A 27,104-nucleotide genomic window follows, 5' to 3' on the forward strand; every position below is an offset into this window, starting at 1 on the left:
TGCAATTAGCGGAATAAACGGAGGAGTGAATGAAATGAGAAAAATAGCTAAGGATGGTGTTACTAAAAAGTTATTAAAGAAAAAGCCCTATATAAAGCCCTACTTCAACATTTTCTCAATTTGATTTTTTTTTTTCCTTTTTCAAATCGTCCTTTTCGTCTTCTCTTTATTTTGGGATTTGTTAGATTTAGAAGGAAAATTCAGGTATTCTTCTTTTCATTTTTATTAACTTTCAATTTTTACGAGAATTTTCTAGGTTTTGGTTTATAATAATTTTAGTCTTTGATTTTGTTGGCTAGACGTTTTGATTTGATTGTGATTCCTGCTGATCTACTAAACAGGTCTCAAATTTAAACCTTTGTTTTGTTTTGTTTGGTATCTGAGAAAATTGTAGACTTTAGGTTGGCATTTTAACTGAGGATCTTGAATTTTGCTCTTGATTCTTTTATTTTATTCCTTCCAGATAAGATAAATATCATTTCTTTTTAGAAAAAACTTCTTTCATATTATAGGGAAAGGGCAGATAAATTTGAATTTGTGGCTCAACGGTTTCTTTCTTGCACAGTTATGTGTATTATATTGCTTGGGTATTTGAATTTTGAGTTTTGATTTGATAGTATTGCAGGAGAGTTATTGAAATCAAGAGATGTTAGAACAATTGCTGATATTTACTAGGGGAGGATTAATCCTCTGGACATGTAAAGAACTTGGGAATGCTCTTAAAGGATCACCAATTGACACCTTAATCCGGTCTTGTCTTTTGGAGGAACGCTCTGGTGCAGCATCATATAACTATGATGCCCCAGGTGCTTCTTATACCCTCAAGTGGACCTTCCATAATGAGCTTGGCCTTGTATTTGTTGCTGTTTATCAGCGTATTCTCCATCTTCTGTATGTGGATGATCTTCTTGCACTGGTCAGGCGTGAGTTCTCTGAGATTTATGATCCGAAAAGGACTGTTTATAATGATTTTGACGAAACTTTTAGGCAGCTTAGGATGGAAGCAGAAGCTAGGGCTGAGGAGCTTAAGAAATCAAAACAGATGGTTAAGCCTGTCAATAACAGTAAGAAGCAAGGGCAGGCTCAGAAAGCTGGTTCTGATAAAGGAAATAAGAAGAGGGAGGGTAGCTCGGCTGCTGGTGGTGGGGATGATAATGATGAAGGGAAGGGTCGTAAATTGGAGAATGGGAACTCCAACGGTAAGAATTTTGAGATTGACAAACCTAGGATGACAGCTGCTGTAAATGGTAAAGAAAATACTAGTTCCAATTTTAGTGCTTTTGATGTAAGTAAGCTCCAGAAAAGGACTAAAGGTGGAAAGAAAACTGACACTGTAGTTAACAAGGGTTCCAAGGTGGACCTTAAGAAAAAGGTTACGAAGAAGAATAGAGTTTGGGATGATGCACATCCAGAGACAAAATTGGACTTCACTGATCCAGTGGATGGAAATGGAAATGAGAAGATGGAGGTTGTTCCAGCAAGTCAAGGTGAAAGTATGATGGATGTAGAAGAGATTATCAGCAGCGATAGTGAAGGTGAGGAAGATGACAATGTGCAGAAGGATAGCAAGCCTGAAGCTACGAAAAAGGGCTGGTTTTCCTCCATGTTCCAGAGGTAATTTATTGATGTAGTTCCTTCATTAGATCATAATTCTATTCTTGAGTATATTTGTTCTGTCTTCATGAAGAGTGAAATAGGATGCAATTTTTTTGTGAAGCCTACTTCATTTTGAAATAATGTCTCATAGCTTGATCCTTTTTATATGTTCATTATAAGGCTTGTCCTGGATGCTTTTTTAGTTTGTATAGATCCTTACAAGTTACAACTAGAGTTTCAAAGGTTTGTTTATTGAGTTGGCCATGTTAATGTTGCCAATTTTTGGCTTGATATTAAATGGAGAAACATGGGTATATTAGTTGATTTATGAGATGCTAGACTTTATCATGTAAAGAAAGGAATATTTTAGATATCATATGCTTGTAACATTGCCTGTTTTTCAGCCTTTCTGTTTTCCCATAAAATCGTGACTCTTATTGTGTTTAGTAAGTGGCAGGCAGAACTGTATGCTTCTAGACATGTTTCATTTGGTCTTTGTACAACTTTTAGTGGAAGCTTTTATCATATCATTGTGAAATTTACTATCTGATTAAATCATTTATGCATTTTCTTCTTTCCTGGACTTAGTATCGCTGGAAAGGCAAATTTGGAGAAGGGAGACCTGGAACCAGCTTTGAAGGCTCTGAAGGATAGGCTTATGACCAAGAATGTGGTATGTTTTCTGCTAATTTAACATATTTGATTGCTGTTATATTAGTACCTATTCATATCTATAGGTCTGCTTAGTTATATCTGACATTCATAGGCTGAGGAGATAGCAGAGAAGCTTTGTGAATCAGTAGCTGCAAGTCTTGAAGGGAAAAAATTGGCCTCATTCACAAGGGTCTCTTCAACAGTGCAGGTCTACAAACTTCCATCTTTATTATGCGAACTCTCAATTTATATTTCTGTTTTCTTTTCCTGCCTTTTGATTTTGTATAAATTTAATTGTTTATGGTAATTGTGACTGCAGGCTGCAATGGAAGAAGCCCTTGTTCGTATTTTAACTCCTCGGCGCTCCATTGACATACTGAGGGATGTGCATGCTGCCAAGGAACAGAGGAAGCCGTATGTTGTTGTCTTTGTTGGAGTTAATGGAGTTGGGAAATCAACAAATCTAGCCAAGGTTGAGCTGATTTAACTGCTGTATGTCTAAATTTTTGCTTTGGGATATGCCTTCTGGTCAGGCTGGCTAAACTTAAATGTTACTTTGCAGGTCGCTTACTGGCTTCTGCAGCATAATGTCAGTGTTATGATGGCTGCTTGTGATACATTCCGATCTGGTGCTGTTGAGCAGTTGAGAACACATGCACGCAGACTCCAGGTATTACATCAATTGTAAATGTTTTATTTTTGACATACTTGGTGCCATTATGCTCGAAGGTGGTTTGCTTCATGTAAAAACGAGTATCATTTTATAGCTACTCTTTTATATCTGACTTGCTGCTTCTTGCTCTTGCTAGATTCCTATATTTGAGAAAGGATATGAGAAAGATCCTGCAATTGTAGCGAAGGAAGCAATTCAGGAGGCCACTCGTAATGGTTCAGATGTTGTTCTTGTTGATACAGCTGGTCGGATGCAGGTATCTTCTAATCAGTAAATTTATTTGTTTGTAGACTTTATACTTAGGCTATAGTACAGTCAAATTAGTTTTTCTAAAGCCCATGACATGCGAGAGGTTTGCTTTGAAAAGTAGTACTTAAATGCAATCCTAGGATATTTGCTTTTCTTGTTACCACATTAATGATATAACTCTATGCTTATCAGGATAATGAACCGTTGATGAGAGCCCTTTCGAAGCTTATATACCTCAATAATCCAGACCTTGTCTTATTTGTTGGAGAGGCACTAGTTGGGAATGATGCTGTTGATCAGTTATCAAAATTCAATCAGGTTTGCTTTCATATCAAGTATTTTGTCAATTTTATCTAAACCATACCTATGTTACTCAGACTCGGATGTAAGTGTTGGATACGGGTTTGTCTATGACACGGGTATACTAAAATTTTCTGAGTTTTTCTTGGAGAATCATACCCTCATTCTATGTCCAAATGTGTCTTGAATATGGATATCGGACACTAGTACTTCAGAAAGATGTACAGTTGGAGCAACATAGACCTATACAACTTAAATCTATGTTACGAAGCTGTGCCCTATTCTTCTTGCAGAAATTGGCTGACCTCTCCACTTCTTCTACTCCAAGATTGATTGATGGGATTTTGCTCACCAAGTTTGACACTATTGATGATAAGGTAAAATGAGCTTGAAACTTGAGAAGGTTTTCATATTTTACATAGGTTTGAGAAATCACACTGCCATTTTACCTCACTTATGGTGAACTTCCAACTGAAATTGATGTAGGTCGGAGCAGCATTGTCAATGGTTTACATATCGGGAGCACCGGTTATGTTCGTTGGGTGTGGGCAGTCATATACAGACCTGAAGAAACTTAACGTCAAATCGATCGTCAAGACACTGCTGAAATGAGTGAATGCTTTATCAAAAAACCCCCCCACATTTTATTTGCAATGCTCAACCAACTCTTTTGTTAATGACTTTGGCCTGTGATTGCATGTTTACTTTAATGGAGGTGCATTGGTCCCTTATAACTGTTAAGTTTGTTTTATGTGAGATCTTAAAATTATTCCTAGTTTGGTTACTTTGGTATCCTAATTCTCTTGTCTGTGCTGTTTAATCTTAGAAAAGAACAAAATTAATTACCACTCTTTAGTATTTAAGTAGGAAAGATATTTAATTTGCTTTTCTTTTCTTTTTATTTTTTTTCTCTTTTAACTTTGAAAACAACATGATGACTGAGATGGGTTAGAGATAAATCTTAAAAATACAGTTCACCAATGTGTATTTGTTAAATATAAAATCTTACTTTTGATTAAATTAAATATATAATTTTGATTTTAGTTTAATATTAGATATTTTTTCTTGGCCGAAACAAATGTACCCATTGAAAATAAATAGATTTAATTGTTTTTAAGGTAAACTATACAAATAGTCATTTAATTATGTTCGCCTTCTTATGATCATTTAATTTTAAAAATTTTAATTTAGGCATTAATATTTGAATTTTTTTGGTCACTTTTCATTAAATTGATGATAGAAAGCTTCATTCTAACTGGTATAATACCATATTTAGTCCTTAATACTTATATATTCTATTAATTAGATCTTAATTCTAAATAATTTAATAAATCTAATACTTCACATTTATAAATTCCATCAATTTAATTCTTAAACTTCTTAACATAAACTTTCAACTTCTAAAACAGAAGCATTCTACATGCTATGTGAAATTTAAAAATTAAATATTTTAAGTACACAAAACTTCCAAAATAACTTAAAAATTTTCATAAAATTTAAAAATTGCAATCAACAATCGAATTTGACTCTATGAAATTTATTATTACCATTTGAATTAATATTGAATTAATATTATTACCAAAATAACATGGCGAATTTGATAAAGAAAAAAAAAACCATGTTACCGATAAAGAGGGAAACATGTTACAAAGGCAGACCTAAAGAGCAAAAGGTTTATTGATAGAAATGAAGAAGCAATATAGATTTTAAAGGGCTTCTCTTTTTTTAAACAATAAAAAGAGCATGGAATAGTCCTATAATCTCACTGTCTGCAACAACCTCAAAAACAAAACTATCTCACTTCCCTTCTTTCCCTTAATCACAACATACATTTTTGTTCATCAAACATATCTCAAAGACCAACAACCTGGGAAAAGTTTTATTCTCCTGTTTCCTCCTCCATCTTCCTTGTCACTACTACAGCATGCTCCAAGCTTTTCATTAAGATGAGTTTTTCAGAACCCATTCCACCAAAGTCGCAATGCCAAATCCTGTTGCTACCCGCTTCTTATCATTCCAGACGGGGCCAGCCAAGTCGATGTGCATCCACTGTACTTTTTCATCAACAAACTGCGAAAACATAGCTTAACAATCAAATTCTGCAACAAGCTTTATATCAAAGAGGTTGAAATATGTGTGCAAGTGTATAATTCAGATGGTAAAATTATTCAAGAGACATACCTGTTTTAAGAACAGAGCAGCAGTGATAGCGCCACCTTGACGACCACCGGTATTTACCATATCAGCAACTCCTGATTTCATCGACTCCCAATAGCTTTCTTCTAGTGGCATCCTCCAAAATTTCTCACCACTGACCTCTGAAGCTTCGAATACCTCCTTTGCCAGATCATCACTGGGTGTGAAAACACCTATAAGCGAAGAGGTTCCGACAAATTGGTACTGGTTAGAATGTCCATACATGCTTTTTTTTCAATTGATTAACAACCAAGGAAATGATAACTGCAATGACTTCTCAACTGACTACGAATTGATAGTGTTGATCATTACTACTATTAAAACCTTTAAATTTGAATGTCTGGAAGGCAAATGAAGGATTTCATTCATTATGCCTAACAAATATGTCCATTTATTGTGTAAGGTATCATCTTGTCAATAGTCATCCAGAGAATAGATGAATATCATTATTAAAAAAATCACGTTCCCCTGCATCTAAAACTAACAAAAGATCATTTCAAAACACCCTTTTTGAGGACTTTTAGAATCCAAATGTTGTGGATACCTGCAATGGAGGGTCCAAGAGCAACTATACAAGCTCCAGTTAGTGTTGCAAGATCAACTATCTGCAAAAAGGTTGACAAAGTCTTAAAATGTAATCCTGATTACTCAGAAAATAGCAATTTACAACTGTCATCACAAATTAAGATTGCAGAGTGTTTGGCTTGACCTTGTCAACACCCTGGTTGCAAGCATATACCAGAGCATCTGCAAGTGTAAGCCTGCCTTCTGCATCAGTGTTATTAACCTGCAGTCAGCAGAGTGAGCAATGGCGAGCAATAAATTTATTGAAACAATGAAGAAAGTAAAAACTAACCCAGTTAGCAATGTCACCGTACCATATAATATACCTATACTTCAAAAATAATAATAATAATAATAATAATAATAATAATAAAGAAACAAAGCATACCTCAATTGTCTTTCCATTCGAAGCTGTGATAATATCTCCGGGTCTCATACCTGTTCCACTTATCATGTTTTCGCAAGAGGCAACAATAAAATGAACCTGCTTATTAGGACATTTTTACTGGGTGACAATCTAGATTCATGAAGCAACTGGAAAAGCAAATAACAAAGAAAAGAGAATAAAATACAATAACGAAAGAATACTCATCCTTTCCCCAGCCCTTTAGAATGTAAATTTGAAAAGGTTACAAAGAGAGAGGTAATGGTGAGAGAGCAAAATGAGGGCAACCAAATGACTTACCTCTACTCCAGGAGGTTTGATTTGCCCAAGGGCTTTTGCTGCACCAAGAACTGCTGCAGAACCTCCCATGTCAGTTTTCATGATGTCAATGGAGCAACCAGCTCCAGTCTTGATATTGTAGCCACCACTAAGAACATTTAAGACAAACATTCAAAGCCTATATAAACACGCAGCTAGAATACAAAAAGAACAAGGGACATGCATTCTGACCACTCATGTTAAATAGATCTCAATAGCATTAGGAAGAAATTTTGGTTAGATTATTCAAGTAATATGCTGCACATGGACCCATGGTGACTGGAAAAACTGTAGATGTGTACATAAACACTTGCTGAAGAACCCATCTCTTTGTTTATGGCACTGCACCAGAAACTTGAATGTACCATGCAGGCATCTCATCCCTTCCTTTTTTTTCTTTTCTAATTTCCTACTGTAAATCATAAATATCTTCTTGTTGAATATATGGAATCTATGTTACAATGAGTGTGACATACCAGCATGTGTTCAATATAGATATACATATGCTCTATCTTTTAGAAGTTCTTTCTTTCTTTTTTCCATATTTTGGAGGATCTTATCCCTCATAACTGTGTCCAAATATGTGTCGAACACAGGTATCAAACAAGGGTACAATGGGGAAAATAAAGAGTCGGAGTAACATAGTACGAAATTACCTGTCAAAAGTCAATCCTTTTCCAACTAAAGCTAACTTGGTTTTAATAGGTCCACTTGAGGGTTTGTAACACAAATGAATAAAATGAGGGGGATTTGCAGATGCAGCGGCAACTCCCAAGTAAGATCCCATCTTCAACTCCTTGCACTGCTCAGCGCTCAATATGTTTGCAGATAGAACATCACTGTACAAGGAAGCAATATTTGAAGCCTCTGCTGCTAGTGCAGCTGCAGCATAAAAAGACATTAGATCAAAGGCTAAGAATTATATCATCCTTCTCAAACAAAGCCCTATTATAGTCCCATCACCGACAATAAGAAGTTCAGTTTTGTACTTATGCCTGAAACAATAATCATAAAGAGAAAAGGATTTAAGATAAAAGGTAAGAATAATGCCTATACGAACCAGGGGTAAGTACATTTGCTGGTGAATTCACAAGCTCTCTTCCAAATATTATAGCAGAAGAAACATTTTCAGCATACTTGAGCTTCTTCTCCAACTCCGGTCCAGTTCCAAGACCAATAATATCCACAGAATTAAGCTTTGGTTTCCTTGGCTCCGACTTGTATCTACTATCTTCATATATGCCCAACACTGTCCCTATGATAATGCAAATGTTCAAATAATATCAATTTCAATCTTAGGAACAAGTACACATTAATCATGATGCTAAGAAACCAAAAGAGCGTTACCAGATGCTATTGCCGAAGCAGTACTCAGCTTTGACTCATTTGAGAGGTCTTCGGAAGAAGCCAGAATGATAGCCACACTATTGGCTTGCGCAGTCTTTGAGGCTGCAGCAACAGCTTCACCAAGCCTTTGAAAAGATGCTGGATATGAAGCTGTCTTTCCAAGACCAATCAAACCAACCCTTTTGGAGCCACAGCTGGGAAGTCGAAGAACCATAGACTTGCCAGCTTTCCCGGTGAAATCCTCCTCAGAAGAGGCCTCAGCTAACATACCACCCAACAGGCCATCCAATTTTTTCAAAATTGAGTTTTGAAACTTGGAATTTTCATCCTTGGACATGTCTTTTTCAGTGACCCCAACTGCAAGTATGTCCCCTTTCCATTCTGCCACGTCGATCTCTTTTGCAGCAAAAGAGATCTTTCCAGCATTTTTCACAAAAAGGCAACATCCATTTTAGTATTTAACCAAATTAAACACACACAAACAAAACAACATTTACATATTAAGACCATAAGCAAATAAATCCGTGGATCTAACTAACATGATCTTATCATATAAAATCAATATTAAAAAAATGAAAAGAAAAATGTTTAGCTTATCTTTACTCCATCAATTTCAGAATTTGAGCCTATACTAAAAGAAATGGACATCAAGAAATTAAATACCAAGAACCCTTAAAGCATCAATCCACAATCAAAGGCCAGTTCCTTAAAAATAAAATCATCCCCAAACAATTAACAAGAAGTTCACTTTCTTTTAGATATATGCATTACCCCCATTAGCAAAAGATAAAAAGATTTTCAACCCAGAACTTACTCTGAACCTAAAAAGTCAATCCAAAAACAATTTTGCTTAAACCCAACACACAGAGAGAGAGAGAGAGAGAGAGAAGGGAGTCAGTCTCAGTCACCTTGGGGTGTTGGATGTTGGCTGGCTGAGTAAGGCCAAGACTGTGTGCCATGAACTTGGCTCTTGGAAAACACAAAGGAGCAGATTTAAGTTGGTGAAAACACAAACCAAGAGAAACAAGGACTCTAAAAGAGAAGTAGGTAAAGGAGCGACAATGGTGGCGATCATTTCGCAATGTAGCTATAGTGCATGTATTTATATTGAAGTTCCCCCAAGACCAAATGGGGTTCAGCGAAAAGTAAACGTAAAAGGGGGCTAAAGGCTAAAGCTGATGGATGCATTGACATCATTATCTTGGGCATCTCGTCGCCATAAGTTTTGCTTCGTTGGATTAGCTTGATATTTTATTAATGCTTGCTCAGCTTTATCTGGTTTTATCTTATTTTAGTTTCTAATATTGTACATTACATTAGTTTTTCCAAACCGCAACCCGATCCTATGCATGAAAGAATATTATATTTTTCAGGTGCAGCATAAATAATTAACAAAATTAATATCTATGATGTAATAAAATAATTTATTAATAAGAATAAGAGTAAAGAATTGGATATGATTGGTAGTGGAATTGATAATTTTATCAATTTGTTGATTTAATCGATTTAATTATTTACAAAAAAAAAATTAGTTGAATCAATTTGTCATTTGTTCAACTAGTTTTTAACTTGGTTCATATTTTTCTCTAAATTGATATTCTGATCGATTTTCAGTCAAATAAATTTGAAAGATGAATCTGATTCAATTCAAAAGACTGCGTATAAGAGGACAAGAAAAAAGTTGGTTGGCAAATCCAGCAGTGAAGATAGGTTGAAGATGAATCCTGTATTATTGGCAGGCCGTTGATCCATATTGCTTCCAATCTTATTTTGCCTAGTTTGGAAGGCCCATAGTATAAAGAACGGTAGTGTAGCAGCGTTAGAGGAGTTGGTTGTTCACCAGAAAAAGCACACATTATTTCTGTATTTGCCATAGGATAACAACACATTTGATGTAGTAGAAAGCCTCTTCATTATATTTCAACCAGTGTGCTACCCATTCAGTTAGTTATATGTAGGAATTCAATACAATCAGTTGACCCAAACCAAACAGCATGGGGAGTGGGCATAGATGATCTATCAGGAACCCTGCATTGTAGTTCCTATCTAATTGATAGCCAACTGTTTCCAAAGAAAATTAGCAGTTTAAATGATAGTTTAATCTTCCGTTTTGCTAAGTAATTGAATCTCACTTTCAGGCTTGTAGAAACATACAATCCTCCTTTAGACTGAATCTCCAAACATAGCAATCGCCTTCCTTTAAGAGGGAGAAAGCCCAATGTGGAAAACCCTTCATTCCAAGGCCTCTGCAAGATGCAACTGCGAATGAATCTCATTCTACTCCCACATAAGCTTAGCTTCAGTTTTGTTATTACTTACAAGCACACCCGATAGACGTTGACTGTTATATTGCCCCGATAAAAACCCATTGATACATTATTGCCATCCCAAATTTGAACGTCTGACAACAGATATCACCTCCGCACAAAATGCTTTTCCAAGTCCAAGTATATGCTTTCCTTGCTTGAACCTGCAAGAAATTTTGTTCCGTACAATCTTTTGCCAATAGAATGCTTTGCGTAAAGCCGTGGCTTGGTAATCAGTTTCCACGCTTGCTTAGCTAGAAGAGCATCATTCTTCATCTGAGTATGCTGAATACCCAGACCTCCAAACTTCATCGGTTTGCAGACTCGGTCCACTCATATCATGACCCCAGAAGAAGGATCGAACTAATCGATCAATGTACCTGAATACTAAATGGAGAATGACTTATGATGTGCCATGAATATTTGTTGAAACTGATGATATTAAAGAGTTGGTAAATAAAAATTGTAATGTGGTTGACTTGTTGAGATGAACATGTAGCATAATGCGATATAGCAAGGCACAATATATGAAATTGTAGATTGTTAACTAAAAATAAGCCAAGTGGTTAAAAATGAATTAGAAAATAAATTATTACAATTGAAATAAGAAATTAATTTGATTAAATGATCATGTGAATTGAAAATTTCTATAAATTAACAATAACTGAAAATGTACAAAGATTTGAAATCGATTAATAAAATGTGGTAAATAGTAACATAATCACCTAAGAACGATATAGATATGAAATGAAAGAAAGAAAGTAATAATAATGCGCTAAGAGTAGTTGCATGTATGAATGAAATACTTTCAATTGAAGTGGTAATATAGATACATTGCTTATTGATGGGTTACATGAGAAATGAGATGTGGAAATTGATTAAATGCTCAATGAGCAACAGATAAGTGTATATATATATGTGTGTGTGCATAAGAGTTATTATGATGATTAATATGTGTGAATATGAGATTTGCCATAAAATTTAGATATGTAAAATGAATAATTATATATTTATTTCTTAGTAAATTTGATAGAATAATTAAGATATAGTTGACATGTTATAAGAATAAGTTGCACATTTTTACGGAAATACATCATTTAATGGAGATATATGCCTTATGATATGCCTTATGACATAGCATTTATGTGCAATTTATAAGACCTACATATATGTGATTTTGGTTATGATGGTTGGATGCATATTCGTGCAATGTACATATGGTTGTGGTTGGATGAAAATTCTGAGTGTCCAATTTTTATTTTACTTAAATTACTAAAGGTTGAGAAATGAAATTTAATAATAATGGACTAAATAAACAATTGATGACAACATAAAATTTAAAGCATATCTTTTAATTTCGCTTAAATGAGGTAAGAGTGATTGTGTAATGAAATTATAAATTAGTAAAAGAACTTAGGGTTATGAAACCAATTTAATGGAATGTATAAATCTGCACATTGTAAAATGGAGTTAAAGAGATAGAATAATTTACTAAGATGCTCAACAAGTGTATAATGAGGAAAGTGAATTGATAAGGTGAAATTGTAAAATGGAGTAATATTTAAACTTATGAAGTTAAATTGATTGAATAATATATAAACCAGATAATAAGTTACAAGATAAATGATTAAGTAAATGGTACAATTTGAAACCATAATTCTTTATTTATTAGATATTCACCGTAAGCTTAAGAAAGGATTTAGTAGAGAATCTTTGTGTACTTACTAAGCTCGCCGAGCTTGGCGCGTTAATTGTTTAAAAACGTAGGTGAAGGACTTGTTTCAGGAAAGCATGGAGGACTTGGCTACATCAAATGCACCACATCACACCCTCTTGAGAATTCAAGGTCAAATCCCTGGTGTAATCTAGGGACTTTGGAGGGGCATGTATATAAGTTGTGTATGTTTATAGTGAGTAGTGTAATAAGTGTTTTGTTAAATTCTTTACAAGTGTATTTAAATGATAATGTGATATTTAGAATAATAATATGATGTTCCTAATCGTTTTGAAAGGTTTTGTTACTATCGGAATGGATATGAAGATGTTTTATCATGTTTTGAAGTGCTCCAAAGTTTAAATTTAGGTCTCCTGTATCCATGTATCTATGCCTAATCTTCAAGTATCGGTACTAGGAAAGGCATTTGCCAGATTTTTACAGTATCAAGGTAAGGTATCAGTACATATTACCCTATGCCTTAAAATTTATGTTTTTGTCTTAAATTGTCACCCAATGACGACTAAAAGTAATAGCTTTCTAATAAGAGCACTAGTTGTATATGTGTATACCTATGAACATATTTTTGAAGTTTTTGTGGACTTTGATCCTATTGCTATATCAAAATTAAACGAGAAGAGGTTAAATAGCACCCGGACGCATGGCAAGTTCATTGTTACCGAAACTAAAGCTTTGAGAATGCACGCCAAATGCCTAGGGTGGATGCTCATTCTCCTTTTAACCCTTCTAACCTTTTCGATTATGAGATTTAGTTAACAACTAATGACAGTCTCCATACCTGATGGAATAAGACAAAAGATTTGATGTTATTGTGTTAGACAATAGCACACTTCTAGCCGTCCTCTTTATATATGGGGTCATTTTAAACCTATACTCCTAATGTAGGATTCATTAAATTGATTGTTACACCCACAATTAGGTAGCACTTACATCTTTCCCTCTTGACTTAGCAGGTAATTAGACAAAAATAACATGTTCTTAGTGATTATTTTATTTTCCCAGGTTAGGTGAAAAGTAGCGAAGTAATGGTCCAAACCTTTAGGCTTGTGTTACTCAGATTTGAGTGTGAGTGTCAGATATGAATATGTATCTAATATGAATATAATTTTAAGTTTTTACATACATTTGAAGGATCTAGTTAAATTCTTTTTAAACTTTTACTTACATTTAAAAGATCCTGAAAGTTCATATCCCCATATCCATATCAAGAGTCCAACCAACAATTTTCCAAGGATATATGTATCATATAGGACAATTTTACAGTTTGATGACATATTTTACTTCATAAACTTATTATTTCTATCCATTATATGCAGCTTGCTTAGTTGATAAATCCCATGTCAATTCATTTGATTTAAATTACTTTCCATCATTAACCACTAGTCCTCGCTAATGAAGTACCATACCATATATGTACTTTCCATAGTACTGGTGATTATCATTTTAACTAACTTTTTGCAGGTTTTGATGATACCAGGTTATAGATGAGTTTTGGGTCATTCGACGACTATACGGAGTTTTGTGAACCACAAGCCTCTAGTTAGCAAATTCAGATATGCCGGCCAGGTTCCGGTTAAAACTCCAAAAGCAGATGTCATAAGCAAAGATATGGTAAGAAGGGGTCTCCAAAGCACGGAGCGCATGTTAATCTACTCGTTCATGCAAGTGGCGGAATGACAAACGACCAACTCATAAGTTGTTTCAGATTCCAGGAGTGTACAACAGCAGAAGGAAAAGAAGAAAACGGGACCGAAGACATGCCCAAAAAGAGAAAAAACCAAATAATGTGAGGAAGTAAGACTTGTCCATAGCTATTTACAGTGAATTATGATTGACAATAGAGAAGATTGCCTTCCAAACTATGTATTAAATGCAGTCACCCGCTGACCTGCATGGCCGCAATCTTAAGTTCCGGCTGGCTCATGTCACATAAAACAAAAAGAGAGAAATTTGGAACATGGTTCCAAATAAGATCACAATAAATGGGTTGCCAACCAAATCTATATTGTTTCCACTATTATAACCTTGTTCCAAACAGATTGAGAGAGAGAATACAACAGAAAATATACAGCCTCACCAGAAATAACAAAGGAAAAACTAAGCGTAGGAAAAATCAAACCTGATGAATTACCATTTCAATAGTTTATATAGAGACATGCCTGATGTTGACAACAGAAAAAGGCCCAATAAGTTCAGCATGGCTTGATTTCAAATCCGATACTCAGTAGCGTTCTAGCTGATTCCATTGCCTTCTCACCTCCAAGGTCTACAGCCTCACCGGTCAATTCACCTTCTGTATCCACTGACCACTTTGTTGATGTAACTTGCTTTTGCTCTCCATCAGCTATTGCAAGTTGTAAATTGTTCATAGAAGCAGGAGCAGCAGCAGCAACGAGAGGAGCACTTGAAGGGCCATGCCGCTTCTTTGGCACAGGCATGTCATGGTCATGAACACCTTTATATGTTATAACGACAGCATTTGTATTATCTACAGCTGTCTCAATATGCTTACGAACAGGACACCCAGCAGAAGTGCATCTATAGTAGTTCCTAGAAAACATTATCAACTAAAAAGATCAGAATGAAGCCAATACAACCCATACGCATTCAAGTAAATTGGAACTAATAACTTAGTTCAAGAAAGAGCTTGCAAGTCTACCAAATTGGTCATCCTGAGAAGCAAAAATGCCCCATATAATTCATAGTGGTTTGGGAGAGATTTAGATAAATATAGCACAACATTGCAAAACAAAGTGAACCTGCATGACTGTGCAAAGTACACTAAAAGGGCAAAGTACTGCAGAGAACACTAAAAGGGCAAAGTACTACAGAGACCGAAGGCAATGATGGACCACTGGAACTTTTTAGCATTAATTGTCATCAAACCCCACAGTATAAATGAATGATTTATCCAATATTTCAATAAAACAGAGACAATATAGTAAACCTTGCAGGTTCCATACCACAGACATGTAAAAGAAGCAAACCACCATAACGTAGATTAACAATGATAACAGGTAGACAAAGAAGCAACATGCCTGAGCAGCCAGATACATTGAGCAATGGTTTGATGGGAAAAACAATGAAACCTTTATCACAAAAGAAACTGAGAAGTGAACAAGCACCTGGGATTAGAATTTCCTTTCACCATTTTCTGTCCATATTTTCGCCATCTGTATCCATCGCCAGAGATTCCTACATCACCAGCTGCATGCACAACAAATTTAGGTTTTTTCCCAGTTTTTACAACAGAACCAGGACAAACTGCATCACCTTTCTTCCTCCTGGATATCAAGAAAATGAGAAACTATTAAAACCAGGTTAGCAAAGACACTTTTCCATTAATAGTACACATCAGATATATGTCACGAAGGGGGAAAAGGCAAAGAAAATTCATGGAAAAGCTTGCCTTTTATTTGGTTCTGCTTCACTCAAAAGCTCTTTCTTCATTTGCACATCACCGTGCCCATCAGAGCCACTTGAACACTGTCGTTTTCTTTCAGGATTTACAGTTGGCTCTGGTAAAGATTCTTTAGAAGATGTAGAAGGATCAGAATCATTAGGTATTCTGCTAGGCTGTTCTCTGACAATTGAAAGAGGCACAGCAGGTGATAAAATCTTGTTTTCCCTTGTAAAATTCATTTTCCGTGGTGGTTCATGAGTATGTATGCCTTTATTAACAATCTCAATTACATGGCCAGTCTGATCAGAGCATTCTATCTTTTTGACCTGACAATTGGAGAATGTGCATTTGTAATAGCTTCGAGAACCTTTAGGACTCTTCACTTGCTTCTGACCATATTTCCGCCAATTGTAACCATCAGACACAGGTGTCTTCACAACGGGAACAAAGGATAACATTTTGAGATTAGAAGGGTTTTGCTGGCTTGCTACAGGAGGAGACGCGCCATTAACCTTCTGATCTGAATGACTTTGTGCTGGTAGAGTTGGTGTGGGAGGAGATGAAATATCTTGTGTAATAGAAGTTGGCGATGGTTGTGATGAAGAAGTTGGAGAAACAGATGACTGGAGCAGATGTTGTTTTGGAGCTTCTGCACCCTGGACAGCCAAACTAGGCAAAGCTTTCTGGTGGGCTATCTTAACTTGCTCCTAAAGAAAATTAAACAAAGAACCAAATTGAAAGAACTATTCAATCACAGAAAAAAGTTAATTTTTACATATGTCCTTTCTCATTTATATTAGTCTTGAAGACCTCTAGGAGAAACAGAGGAAGAGATAAGATGTGCAGGTCCTAAAGAATTGATGACCACAAAGATCTTCCACATCACTGTAATCGTTTAGAACTCGTTCAATTCTCTAACTTGAAGGACGACATACATCACCACTAAAACACTTCAAGTCAACACAATTTGAAGTTATTATTACTGGCAAAACTTTGGCAAGGATGATTGGACGTTTGAGGAAATGATTTTTGCACCCTTTAGCCCATTGATTTACCATTGAAGTTGATAAAGCTTTATCCTTTAGTGACCACTTTTATATAAAAGATATATTAGATCATTGAGTTCATGCACAATGACCCACATATTTGCAAAAATAAATAAAATTAATCATTAGTATATTTTTTTAGAGATTTGGTCGTAACGGGCTTCTAAATATGAACACTTCCATAATAAAGGAGCACACTTGACATGAGAAACTACCACATTCTTATATCCTATAATTCAACTTTACTACCATATAGGGTGGTGTAGTATTTAATCTTGCAAATTCCAAACAGTCATTTCATGGACCTCCAACATCGTTGAAAAGAGAAACACAGCCGCCCTCAGCACATTATTTCATGTGCAAAGTACTATTAGTAATATATTTGATATTTCAAGGCAAGATGGCATAAAAGGAAAATCTTTAAGGCAACAAAGTCATCGATCCATACACCATAGAGAAAATCTAATTTTAGTTTCTTTGTGAAAAAGATAGATTCCTCGTAAACACTAACGAAATTCGTATGATCGCCAAATAAGGAATCAAACTACGCAGAGGAAAACACAAACAAAAAGTGTGGATTTCAAGCAAACAGATCAAAGTAAGAACACCGGAACATCGTAATTGCATTTTTTTTTTTCAAAAATAAAAGAAAAACACAGAAACGAAAGTCTTAAAATGATTATAGTAGCAAAAGAGTATACTCCTAACCTTAGATTCAGCTCCTTCCTTCAATTCCGAAGTAGGATTTTCCTGCAACCCTGAGAGATCAGGGCATACTCGCTTAAGAACAATTCCAACATTTTTCTTAAAAAAATTAGGGTAAAAAGAACGAAATTCTTCCATAAAACACTCACACAAAAACAAACAAAAAAATAAAACTTACTCTCACAACGATCATCATTTGTTAGGGTTTCCAATTGCGAGTCTCTCACCTCAGCATCACTCGACGGCGCCGTTCCAGCCCCGTGCGACTCATTAACTCGACTCACTCCTTCCTCTTCCTCTTCCTCTTCATCCTCTAACTCGTCCACTTCTTCTTCTTCTTCTTCTTCTTCTTCCTCCTCCTCCTCCCCTTCTGAATTGTCGTATTGCTTTCCCTCATGTCGTTTTGCTTGGCTCCCAGTCTCAGCCATGCCCGATTTTTCCTCAAAGAAACAAAGCAAACTAAGCAAACAATTTTCGTGCTCTTTTTATTTCCCTGTTAAAAGAATTCGACACTATTCGTTTCTCAGACCGATAAAAAAGGTCAAGTTTTTTATAAAATCCCTGTACTTTTTCCTTTTTTAGATTTAGTCTTTCAATTGTAATATCCATTATATCTAGTCCCTCTTTTAAAATATTTTTTTTTAATATCGAGAACAATTTTTTCGTAAATTCTATAAAACAATTTGGCATGCCTTATTTTACATATATTTTTTTGATATTTTTCTAACTGTACACAAAAATAATATATATATCTTGTATAACCAAATGTTCAAAAATAAGTCATACAAATTATTTGATGAAATTCATTAAAAAATAGTTTTCTTAGGATTTAAATACAAATTTCAAATAATAAAATAACAAAAACAATCAAATTATAGTAAAGAAATTAAATCCGTAAAAAATAAAGTACAGGGACCTTCCACAAAATTCTACCGGAAAACTGGACGTGTCGTTTTAATATGTTTATAACTTGAAACGGTATGGAATAGATTTGGAGAGAGAATGAAAGAGAAAGGGGAAAAAGGTTGCTTTAAAAGAAGGAAAGGAAGAGAGAGAGTAGAAGGGTATATATGTCTTTCTTTGACTTGAATTGACTCATCTTTTCTTTCCCAGGTGGTTTTTTTGTGTAACAGAAAACACCGTTGATTTCTCCGTTACTTTAGATGCGGGGGATCACCGTTGATATTGTTGACTTTGACTCATTCTTTTGATCCACGTCGTTTCGCTGGCATGGCCCGGCCCTCTTTTACCTTTTCGATGGAGTGGTGTGTTATTTGGATTCTTATTCCCCGACATCAAAAATTAATGTGTCACAAAATCGGGGCCTAGTAACGCTCCACGTGAATTTCTGAATGATAAGACAAAAATTATAAATTACTCCAATTTTCAAATTCTCTACGCTCTTCATCCGAATGTTTCAATCTTTTTCTATTATTTAGTCAGGGTACTGGGCGGGGCAATATAGGTTTTTTCACCTCAACTTCAATTTTTTATTATTATCTTCCGAATCAACATTCGGTTAAATCGAGTGAAAACTTCTTGAGCTTCTTGAGCTGATGAGTTTTATTTTATTATTTTAACTTGATCTTAATTTTTTAATTTAGTAGAGTAAAATAAAATAATAGTTCAGCCGAATAAATTTATTTGAATTAAAAAATTAAACCAATCATATTGAAATCTTGTTGATAATATGACTAAATTTCAAGTTAAATAACATAAATACCATATATTAAGAAAAATAAGTTATAATATATATTTTAGGGTAGTTTTTGATACAATGTCAGTAGAATATTTTAATTCAAGATAATCTCAAAACTTGCATGAATTTTGATTTGATGTGTAATTTGATACATGAAACTTGAATTCGGTTAAAATGTATACATAATATTTTAATTTTGATTCAATTATACGCATTTAAAGAACTAAATACATAAATTGATTTATATATTAGAGAAATATAACTATTTACAATATGTAAACGTAAATTGATCTAAAATGGTAATGGTATTAGCGATTGTGAAAATTGAACCGAATAAAAATCTCATATATAAAAATGCACGAATCAAAGTCCATATATAATAGCGCACATTTGTTCAAAGTTCATTTATTAATATAATAAATATTATTTTAAATATCAACTTTTTATTTTCTTAATATACTTTAAACTGGACATATGTCACCTCATGGAGTTTAAAACAACCAAATAGATATGAACTTATTTATTACGGAGTCGGTGCCTCAATAATGAATTTACCAAATATTCTTCTAAATGGGTAATAAATATTATTTTAAGGATAATTTTATTTTTTATATACGATCTAGAATAATAGATGCGCACAATGAAATTTGGGCCAAAAATATTATAATTTTAAATATTTTAACTTTTATCATTTTAATAAAATTATTATTATATTGTAGATATAACATAATCTAGTTTTTGAATATTGATTCCATTGAGCAATTATTCCATTGATGAAAACTATAGGCACCAACCCATATTCAGCAAAACGATATAAAAGAGAGAGAGAATGCAAGGACCAAACCAAAGAGGGAAAAATGGAATCGAATGACTTGGAAGAATATGTGGTAGTGGCTCAATTTTCTTTTAGTTTTAGTAAAAGGGCCTAACTAGCATTTTTTTATTTATGCATATAACTACTATTAAGCTTGAGGGAAGTCCACCTTTGATTTGATTTTAGAATCCATTTAGTTTTCTTTGGTTTAATGATAAATTTGGTCACTAATGTTTACATATTTTATTAAAATGGTTTTAATTGTATTTTTAAGTTATTTTTTTGCCATCAATCTTTTTCTTTTTTAAATTGTTTTTTTAATAAATTTGATGAAAGAACTGTTAAAAAGTTAATGGGATGATGTGAAATTTTATATGTGAAATAATTTTAATGAGATATAATTTATTACTTAGATAATCCAATAAAATAATTACATGTGAAAATAATAAAATAAATAATTCATGAAGTTAAAAATAACATTTAGGCTCGTTTGTTTCATTGAAACCGACTTCTAGAAAATGATTTATAGAAAATGATTTACTTTTCTGAAAAAGCTAATATTTTCGGTGTTTGAATGAATCATGTAAAATATTTTTAAGAAATATTTTCTATTGTTTGGTAAATTTCTTAAAAATATTTCATAAAAGTTGTTTTCAATTAAACAAATATACATTTGATATTTTATTTTTTTATTGTTTAATTGAATTTATTTTTATCTATAATTTTATATTTTACATTGTTTTTGCAAATATTAAAATATTATGTTAAATTGATTCATTACAACGTCATTTTTAATTACATAACTATTAAGTGAATATTTTTATTTAAAAACGTGACATCAACAAAATTGACAAAAAAATTTAACAATGTCAACAATTAGACTTGATTTTTAAATTTGAAAAGTAAAGGGACTAAATTCTTGAAAATAAAAGTACAATGGCCAAATTACAAATATGTGAAATGTACATAGACTTATGACATATTTTAACCTTTATACTACAAAACATTTATTATTAATATATTTATAATTGTAATAAATATTTATTATTAAAATATTAATATTGAATATTATTTTCAATAATATGTGAATAACATTATTTAAAATTATTATTTTTAAAATTTATTATTAAAATAAAATTGAAATATTAAATAATTTATTAAAATAATAATTTATATTTATTATATTAATAATTTATTATATGACTAAATATAAATAATTAAATATGTATGTTTAATAATATTAAAAATATAATATTTTAAATATTTTTAAAATAAAATAAAAATAAAAATTATTATCAATATAATAATATTAAGCTTGATTTAAGTTAATTTTCATATAAAAATAAAATTATCTATAGATGAGCTCTTTTCCTAAAAATGACTCAAGTTTTTCAAAATGGAAAAATGGCTTATTTTACCTTGACTTGTAAGTCATTTTCCCTTGGCCAAACAATTTTCTGTGAAACAAACACAGGAAAATGCAAAAAACATTTTCCGTAAAACCTTTTACATGTAAACAAATGGACCTTCAATTTAAAGAAAATAAACGTAATTATCTAAAGAATGTTTCAAATTGAATGCACACATTCAGTATTTTCGGTTTGATTTATTAATTATTTTTAAACGTATGCATTCATTTTAAAATATTTTTATAGATAAGTTTACTTTTTTTAAAATAAAGAGTTTTTTTTAATTCCATGTATGATTTATTTATTTTATTATTTTTCACATGTAATTATCTTTCTAGGTTACATATGTAATAAATTAAAGCCCATTAAAAATATTTTAATCATCCTCATTAATTTTTTTAACAGTACTTCCATTAAATCTATTAGAAAACACAGTTTGAAAAAAAATGTTGATGGCCAAAAAATGCTCAAAAATATAACTAGGGCCATTTTGATAAAACATGTAAACGTTATTGGCCAACTTTGTCATTAAGCCTTTTTTTCCTCAAAAAAATAATAATTTAGGAATCCGATTCTTCAGTCTATTTCTTTTAGGGTAAACTATCAAAATAGTCATTTTTGTTTATCTCAGATTACATTTTAGTCATTTATGTTTCAAATGTTTTGTTTTAGTCACTTACGTTAACGTGTTGTAACATTTTAGTCACTGAGCCGTTAATTGTCATTAACGGTGTGATGGCAAGCTAACATGGCATGTTAAATCTTTATTTCAAACAAAAATTTTAGGTTAATTTATACAATTAACCCTCATATTTTTTCGTTTTGAGCAATTTAATTTTTTTCTTTTATGTTATTTTAACTTTTATTTATTTATTTATTTTTCATTCTCTTCTGCTTTCTCCTTTTGTTTTTCTCCATTCTCTATCTGTTTTAATGTAGTTTTTTATGTTTTTATTTGTTAAAACTAGTCCCTATATTTTTATTTTTCTGAACAATTTAAATTTTTCTTTTTATTTCTTTGTTTCCTTTTCTTCTTCCCTTTAATTTTAACAAATGTAAAATATAAAAAACTATATTAAAAGATATGAAGAAGAGAGGAAAATAGAGAGAAGTAGAAGAGAATGAAAATAAAGAAAAAAAAAAGAAAGTTAAAAGAACACAAAAGAAAAAAATTAAATTACTCAAAATGAAAAAAATATGGAAACCAATTGTATAATTTAACCTAAAATTTTTGTTTGAAATTATTATTTCACGTGCCACATCAGCTTACCGGTACACCGTTAACAACAATTAACAGATTAGTGACTAAAATATTATAACATGTTAACATAAGTGACTAAAACGTAACATTTTAAACATAAATGATTAAAATGTAACCTAAGATAAACAAAAGTGACTATTTTGATAGTTTATCCTTTCTTTCATTAACGAATTCTTTAATGCATTTTTCGTGCTTAAAGTACTATATTTTTAATAAAAATAAATATTTAATTATCTAAATTTTAACATAATATAAATTTAAAATGTTGATTTGTAAAATCAAAATATTTCAGCAGGAATTTAATCTTGAAATACATATGAGAGTTAGACCGAGCAAATAATTGATTTTCCATTGAAATGATAAACCCTTAAAACTAGGATGCCAAGAATGGAAAAGTGAAGAGAAAGATAGCAGGGTCCAAGACATAATTTAACAATCACTATACATATATCCCCCGCCATGGTGGTTCTTATATCATTGTTTTTCATACGGTAGCTCTTGGTTCAATATCTTTGAGAAGACCAACAATCTGTTGCATGGTTGGTCGCTTGTTGGGAATATCAGCCGTGCATAAATATCCAATTTTCAGGGCCTCCTCCATTAGATAACCTGGTCCTGTTTCACGGATTTTAGGATCAATAGCTTTCGATCCTTGGCTCTTTCTCACCAACCCTCGAACCCAACTCACTAAATTTGCTGCTTGTTCCTCTGGATAATCATCTCCAATTGGCTTTTTCCCTGTTGTTAGCTCAAACAAAACAACCCCAAAGCAATATACATCGGATTTTGGTTCAGGTGGTACAATTTCATCCTCTGCACCAGTCGCAAAAACACTAGCTAGTCCAAAATCAGATAATCTAGGCTCTAAATTTGAGTCAAGATAAACACTACTAGCTTTAACATCTCTGTGGATTAATGGAGGTGAGCAACCGTGATGAAGAAATGCCAGTGCTCGTGCAACACCAAGGGCGATTTTGTATCGAAATCCCCAGGTTTGCAATAGTCCTTTAGACCCAACATTGTTTACACCATTGTTGTCTTCTTCTTCCCATGTATCAGTGCTCCAATCCTCAGTTGCTTGAACACCAAGTGGCAAGTCGTAGAGCAAGTTCTGCAAGTTCCCATTCTCCATGTAATCATAAATGGCAATCCTTTGATCCCCAGCCAAGCAATAACCAGTTAATGGAACTAGATTGGGGTGTTTGATTCGACCAAGAGACTCGAGCTCTCTTGCAGCTTCTTGGTTTGTTAATCTTGATCCATGAACCAAAACTTTAACAGCTACATGGTTTCCACCAGGCAGAAATCCCCTATAAACAGGCCCGAATTTCCCTTCTGCTAGTAGTGTGCCTCGATCAAAATTAGAAGTTGCAGTCAAGAGGTCTGCAAATGTTAGATTTAATAATGGTTTCTCAAATATCACTACTGGGACTGATTCTGCCTGCTTAACATCTGCCACCCATGTGGTTGAATCCGTTTGAAAGGAAAAAGGACCTGAAATGTTCTCCTCTTTATATGAAGGTTGCTTAACAATCCATGTCCTGGATTTCTTTCTGCAACTAAAGGCTAATAATAGCAATCCACCAAGCAAGCAGACCACGGAGAGGGTTAAAGCTAGGGCAAGCTTGAACCTTTTATGTGTGTGGGGTCTTCTTTTGAAAAGGGCAGGATTTGCAGCAATAGGGCAACTGTGTAATGAGCCATAAAAGGCTGTTTCCAAGATCACAGCAGATAACCCTGAATCACAAAGGGTCAAGTTGTTGTAAGAGAAGTTGTATCTCTCCATAAAATGGAGTTTTTCCAAGAGAGAAATGGGGACTTCTCCACTCAAATTGTTGTGTGAAACATCAAGTGATTTGAGGTTTTGGTTAGCCAGTAATGGAATGTGGCCAATGAGGCTGGTTTTAGACAAGTTGAGATACTCTAAACCCAAAAGCATTTCAATTCTTGGGAATTTTTGGCTAGCAAATCTATTACATGCAAGATTAAGATGTCTAAGATTCTGAGCTTGACTGAGATTCATGAAAATTTCTCCACTGAGTTGGTTCTCAGATAAGTCTAGATAAATCAAATGAGACCACTTGAATTGTACCTGAGAAATGTGACCTTGAAACTGGTTCTTGCTGAGGTCAATCACTTCCAACTGCCCTTGAAATACACCCACAACTGAACCCTTAAACAAGTTCCTGGAAATGTTAAGGATTGTTAGAGACTTCATTTCTGCAACATCCACAACCCTGCCATGAATCTCATTTCTAGCAAGGTTTAAAGTTTTGAGCTTAGGAAATGCAGCACCAAAACCATCTGGCAAGGAACCATTTAGATGGTTTGAAGAGAAATCAAGTGAAACCAAAGACTGGCAACTTAGAATTCCTTCAGGAATGCTCCATTCAAACCCATTACCACCAAGCTTAAGAACTTTCAAACTAACTAGTGAGCTTATAGTTGCAGGAATTTCCCCAGAGAAATTATTACCAGAGAGATCCATAACTTCAAGCAGACCAAAGTTGCCAATATTGTTTGGGAGAGACCCTGAAATCTGATTATATGAGAGGTTAAGACTCTTAAGTGAGACTAAACTCCAAAAATCTGAAGGCAAAGCAGTAATTTTGTTATTGCTAAGATCCAATGACTGAAGCTGAGCTAACTTTCCAATGGTGGTATCAGGAATCAAACCAGAAAGTCCTAAACCTGAAGCCTTCAATGTAATAACATTCTCCTTGGTATCATCACACTTCACCCTCACCCATGAACAAACAGAACCAGGGAAGTTGTAAGACAAAGAAGAGTTTGAACCAATTTTGTTCAAGAAGTTAGAGACATAAAACCCATCAGTGTTGGGCAGTTGACAAGTAAAATGCTTGAAGAAGAGTGATAGAATTAGTAAAGAACAAAAGAAACCAAAACCCATCTGAGCTAACAGGTCAAAACTTAGAAGCAACAACAAAATGAGTACTCCTCTCGGAAGAATGGATGGTTATTTTCAAAGGGGAAAAAAAGGATTTTTTTAATTAAAAATGAAGCTTTGAGTGTCTTAGAACAAAGTGTGACCTTACCTTGTCTGGCATTGCAAGTCTATCAAAGCCAACAAAACAAAAAGCAACCAAAGTACTTTTGTGTCTTTGTCTCTACATAGGGCATAAAAAAAGCTCCATTCCTTTTTCAAAGGCTTTGGGCTGAAAATAATTATTACCACTCAAGAAGAGAAGAATCCATAAACAAGTTATGGAGAAGATAGAGAAGCAAAGACAAAGGGTGTATTGGGAAGGCAAAGATATGGTAGTTTGAAACTGTCAGAACTCTGAAGTTGAGCTCATTTAAATGAAATACAGTTCATTAATTTAATACACAGATATAATCAAATTTTCGAACATGACAAACAAAATTATATATAATCGAGGATGGAGGATTTATCAAGTATGTTGGTGGCTATTCAATGATTATTGAGGGTTGTTCATCATTTTTTTTCCTGCCTAATTGATGACAAGTTCTGGTTTCTTCTCTTACTTCTTTCCTTTTCTTTATTGTTTAACTCAATCAATATACAAAAAATATAGTTTAATACTTACAATATTTAGCATTTATGAAAATTAAAAATATTATAAGTAATCACGGTTTTAATTGTAGTTTGAATTTAAATCGTGTTAATTGTATTATTGTTAAAATTTTACTTTTCTCTTATAATTCATTAAAAATATATATTATAATTTTCAGCTGGTCAAATAGAATTTAATTCCATTCAAAATCTAATTAAATTTAATCTTATTTATTAATAAAATTGATATTCAAAACTTTAGTTAATATTTTCAACATCAAAACTAATTCATTCAGCAATAACCCAAAAAAAAAAACAAAAAACAAACCACCCTTTTGTTACAAACGAGGTTAGATTCCTTGTCTAAATGGGTTCGAGCCCTGTGCCCTAAAATTTAGCAAACAATTCCTATTATTTTAGTTTTATTTTATATTCTCATTGTTTATTTAAATAAAACAAAAATTATAGCAATATTTATTTTAATGAAAAATTATTAATCCATTCTATGGGTATACAATTAGAGGAAAAAAAAACATAACAAATATTTGTTGTAAGCAATGATGGATACGCTCCATCGACTTAGTAAAAGCTTCAGTTTTAGTATCAATAGAATATTATAACATGTTGATGATTAATTTTGTCACAACTTAAATACGAAATATTTAGAGTAATTGTAAACAATTAATACAATAAGAAAATCTAACTTCGGATGGGCAAAAGTAGCATGCAAAAATCGACAAGAGAACCTAGCATCTATCAAATTGGAGAAAACAAACACTTATAAATCGACAAGATAAACATGTTCTATAAGAGCTGGCAAAAGCTTATAAAAGTGAGATTTATTAAACAATAGAAAACAAACAAAAAAAAATGAAACTTAAGACAATATGAGTTCAAATCGACTCGTGA

The 27,104-nt window shown here is 33.1% G+C and overlaps 4 protein-coding genes across 9 annotated transcripts; 1 reads left to right on the forward strand and 3 right to left on the reverse strand.

Moving 5' to 3' along the window:
• LOC108455041 (uncharacterized) lies at nucleotides 1-4,343 on the forward strand. Of its 5 annotated transcripts, XM_053030670.1 has the most exons (11): nucleotides 1-204; nucleotides 300-341; nucleotides 626-1,614; nucleotides 2,185-2,269; nucleotides 2,363-2,458; nucleotides 2,570-2,722; nucleotides 2,813-2,920; nucleotides 3,060-3,179; nucleotides 3,365-3,490; nucleotides 3,766-3,849; nucleotides 3,959-4,343. In XM_053030670.1, the coding sequence occupies exons 3-11, from the start codon at nucleotides 647-649 to the stop codon at nucleotides 4,082-4,084; spliced, it is 1,866 nt and encodes a 621-aa protein (XP_052886630.1). In that variant the 5' UTR covers nucleotides 1-204; nucleotides 300-341; nucleotides 626-646; the 3' UTR covers nucleotides 4,085-4,343. The 5 variants fall into 5 exon arrangements, with proteins under 5 accessions (XP_052886630.1, XP_017609149.1, XP_017609154.1 ...); XM_017753660.2 differs by lacking the exon at nucleotides 300-341 and having other exon boundaries at nucleotides 618-1,614; XM_017753665.2 differs by lacking the exon at nucleotides 300-341.
• A 650-nt stretch (nucleotides 4,344-4,993) lies between these two features.
• On the reverse strand, nucleotides 4,994-9,519 carry LOC108485078 (leucine aminopeptidase 2, chloroplastic-like). Of its 2 annotated transcripts, none has more exons than XM_053031190.1 (10): nucleotides 9,097-9,519; nucleotides 8,283-8,697; nucleotides 7,996-8,190; nucleotides 7,592-7,817; nucleotides 6,918-7,044; nucleotides 6,621-6,716; nucleotides 6,378-6,455; nucleotides 6,213-6,273; nucleotides 5,654-5,841; nucleotides 4,994-5,542 (listed from the first exon to the last, which is right to left on the reverse strand). In XM_053031190.1, the coding sequence occupies exons 2-10, from the start codon at nucleotides 8,617-8,619 to the stop codon at nucleotides 5,414-5,416; spliced, it is 1,437 nt and encodes a 478-aa protein (XP_052887150.1). In that variant the 5' UTR covers nucleotides 8,620-8,697; nucleotides 9,097-9,519; the 3' UTR covers nucleotides 4,994-5,413. The 2 variants fall into 2 exon arrangements, with proteins under 2 accessions (XP_052887150.1, XP_017644451.1); XM_017788962.2 differs by having other exon boundaries at nucleotides 9,191-9,517.
• Nucleotides 9,520-14,310: 4,791 nt separating this feature from the next.
• On the reverse strand, nucleotides 14,311-18,033 carry LOC108459026 (probable WRKY transcription factor 32). Its single transcript, XM_017758400.2, has 5 exons — nucleotides 17,656-18,033; nucleotides 17,481-17,530; nucleotides 15,733-16,433; nucleotides 15,449-15,607; nucleotides 14,311-14,873 (listed from the first exon to the last, which is right to left on the reverse strand). The coding sequence occupies exons 1-5, from the start codon at nucleotides 17,903-17,905 to the stop codon at nucleotides 14,516-14,518; spliced, it is 1,518 nt and encodes a 505-aa protein (XP_017613889.1). The 5' UTR covers nucleotides 17,906-18,033; the 3' UTR covers nucleotides 14,311-14,515.
• Nucleotides 18,034-22,885: 4,852 nt separating this feature from the next.
• On the reverse strand, nucleotides 22,886-26,014 carry LOC108471161 (probable LRR receptor-like serine/threonine-protein kinase At2g24230). The gene has a single exon (XM_017772766.2). It carries the CDS (start codon nucleotides 25,569-25,571, stop codon nucleotides 23,145-23,147), a length of 2,427 nt encoding a protein of 808 aa, XP_017628255.1. The 5' UTR covers nucleotides 25,572-26,014; the 3' UTR covers nucleotides 22,886-23,144.
• Nucleotides 26,015-27,104: the final 1,090 nt, after the last annotated feature.

The sequence above is a fragment of the Gossypium arboreum genome, chromosome 7 (genome assembly GCF_025698485.1).
Source record: "Gossypium arboreum isolate Shixiya-1 chromosome 7, ASM2569848v2, whole genome shotgun sequence".
Taxonomy (NCBI): Eukaryota; Viridiplantae; Streptophyta; class Magnoliopsida; order Malvales; family Malvaceae; genus Gossypium; species Gossypium arboreum.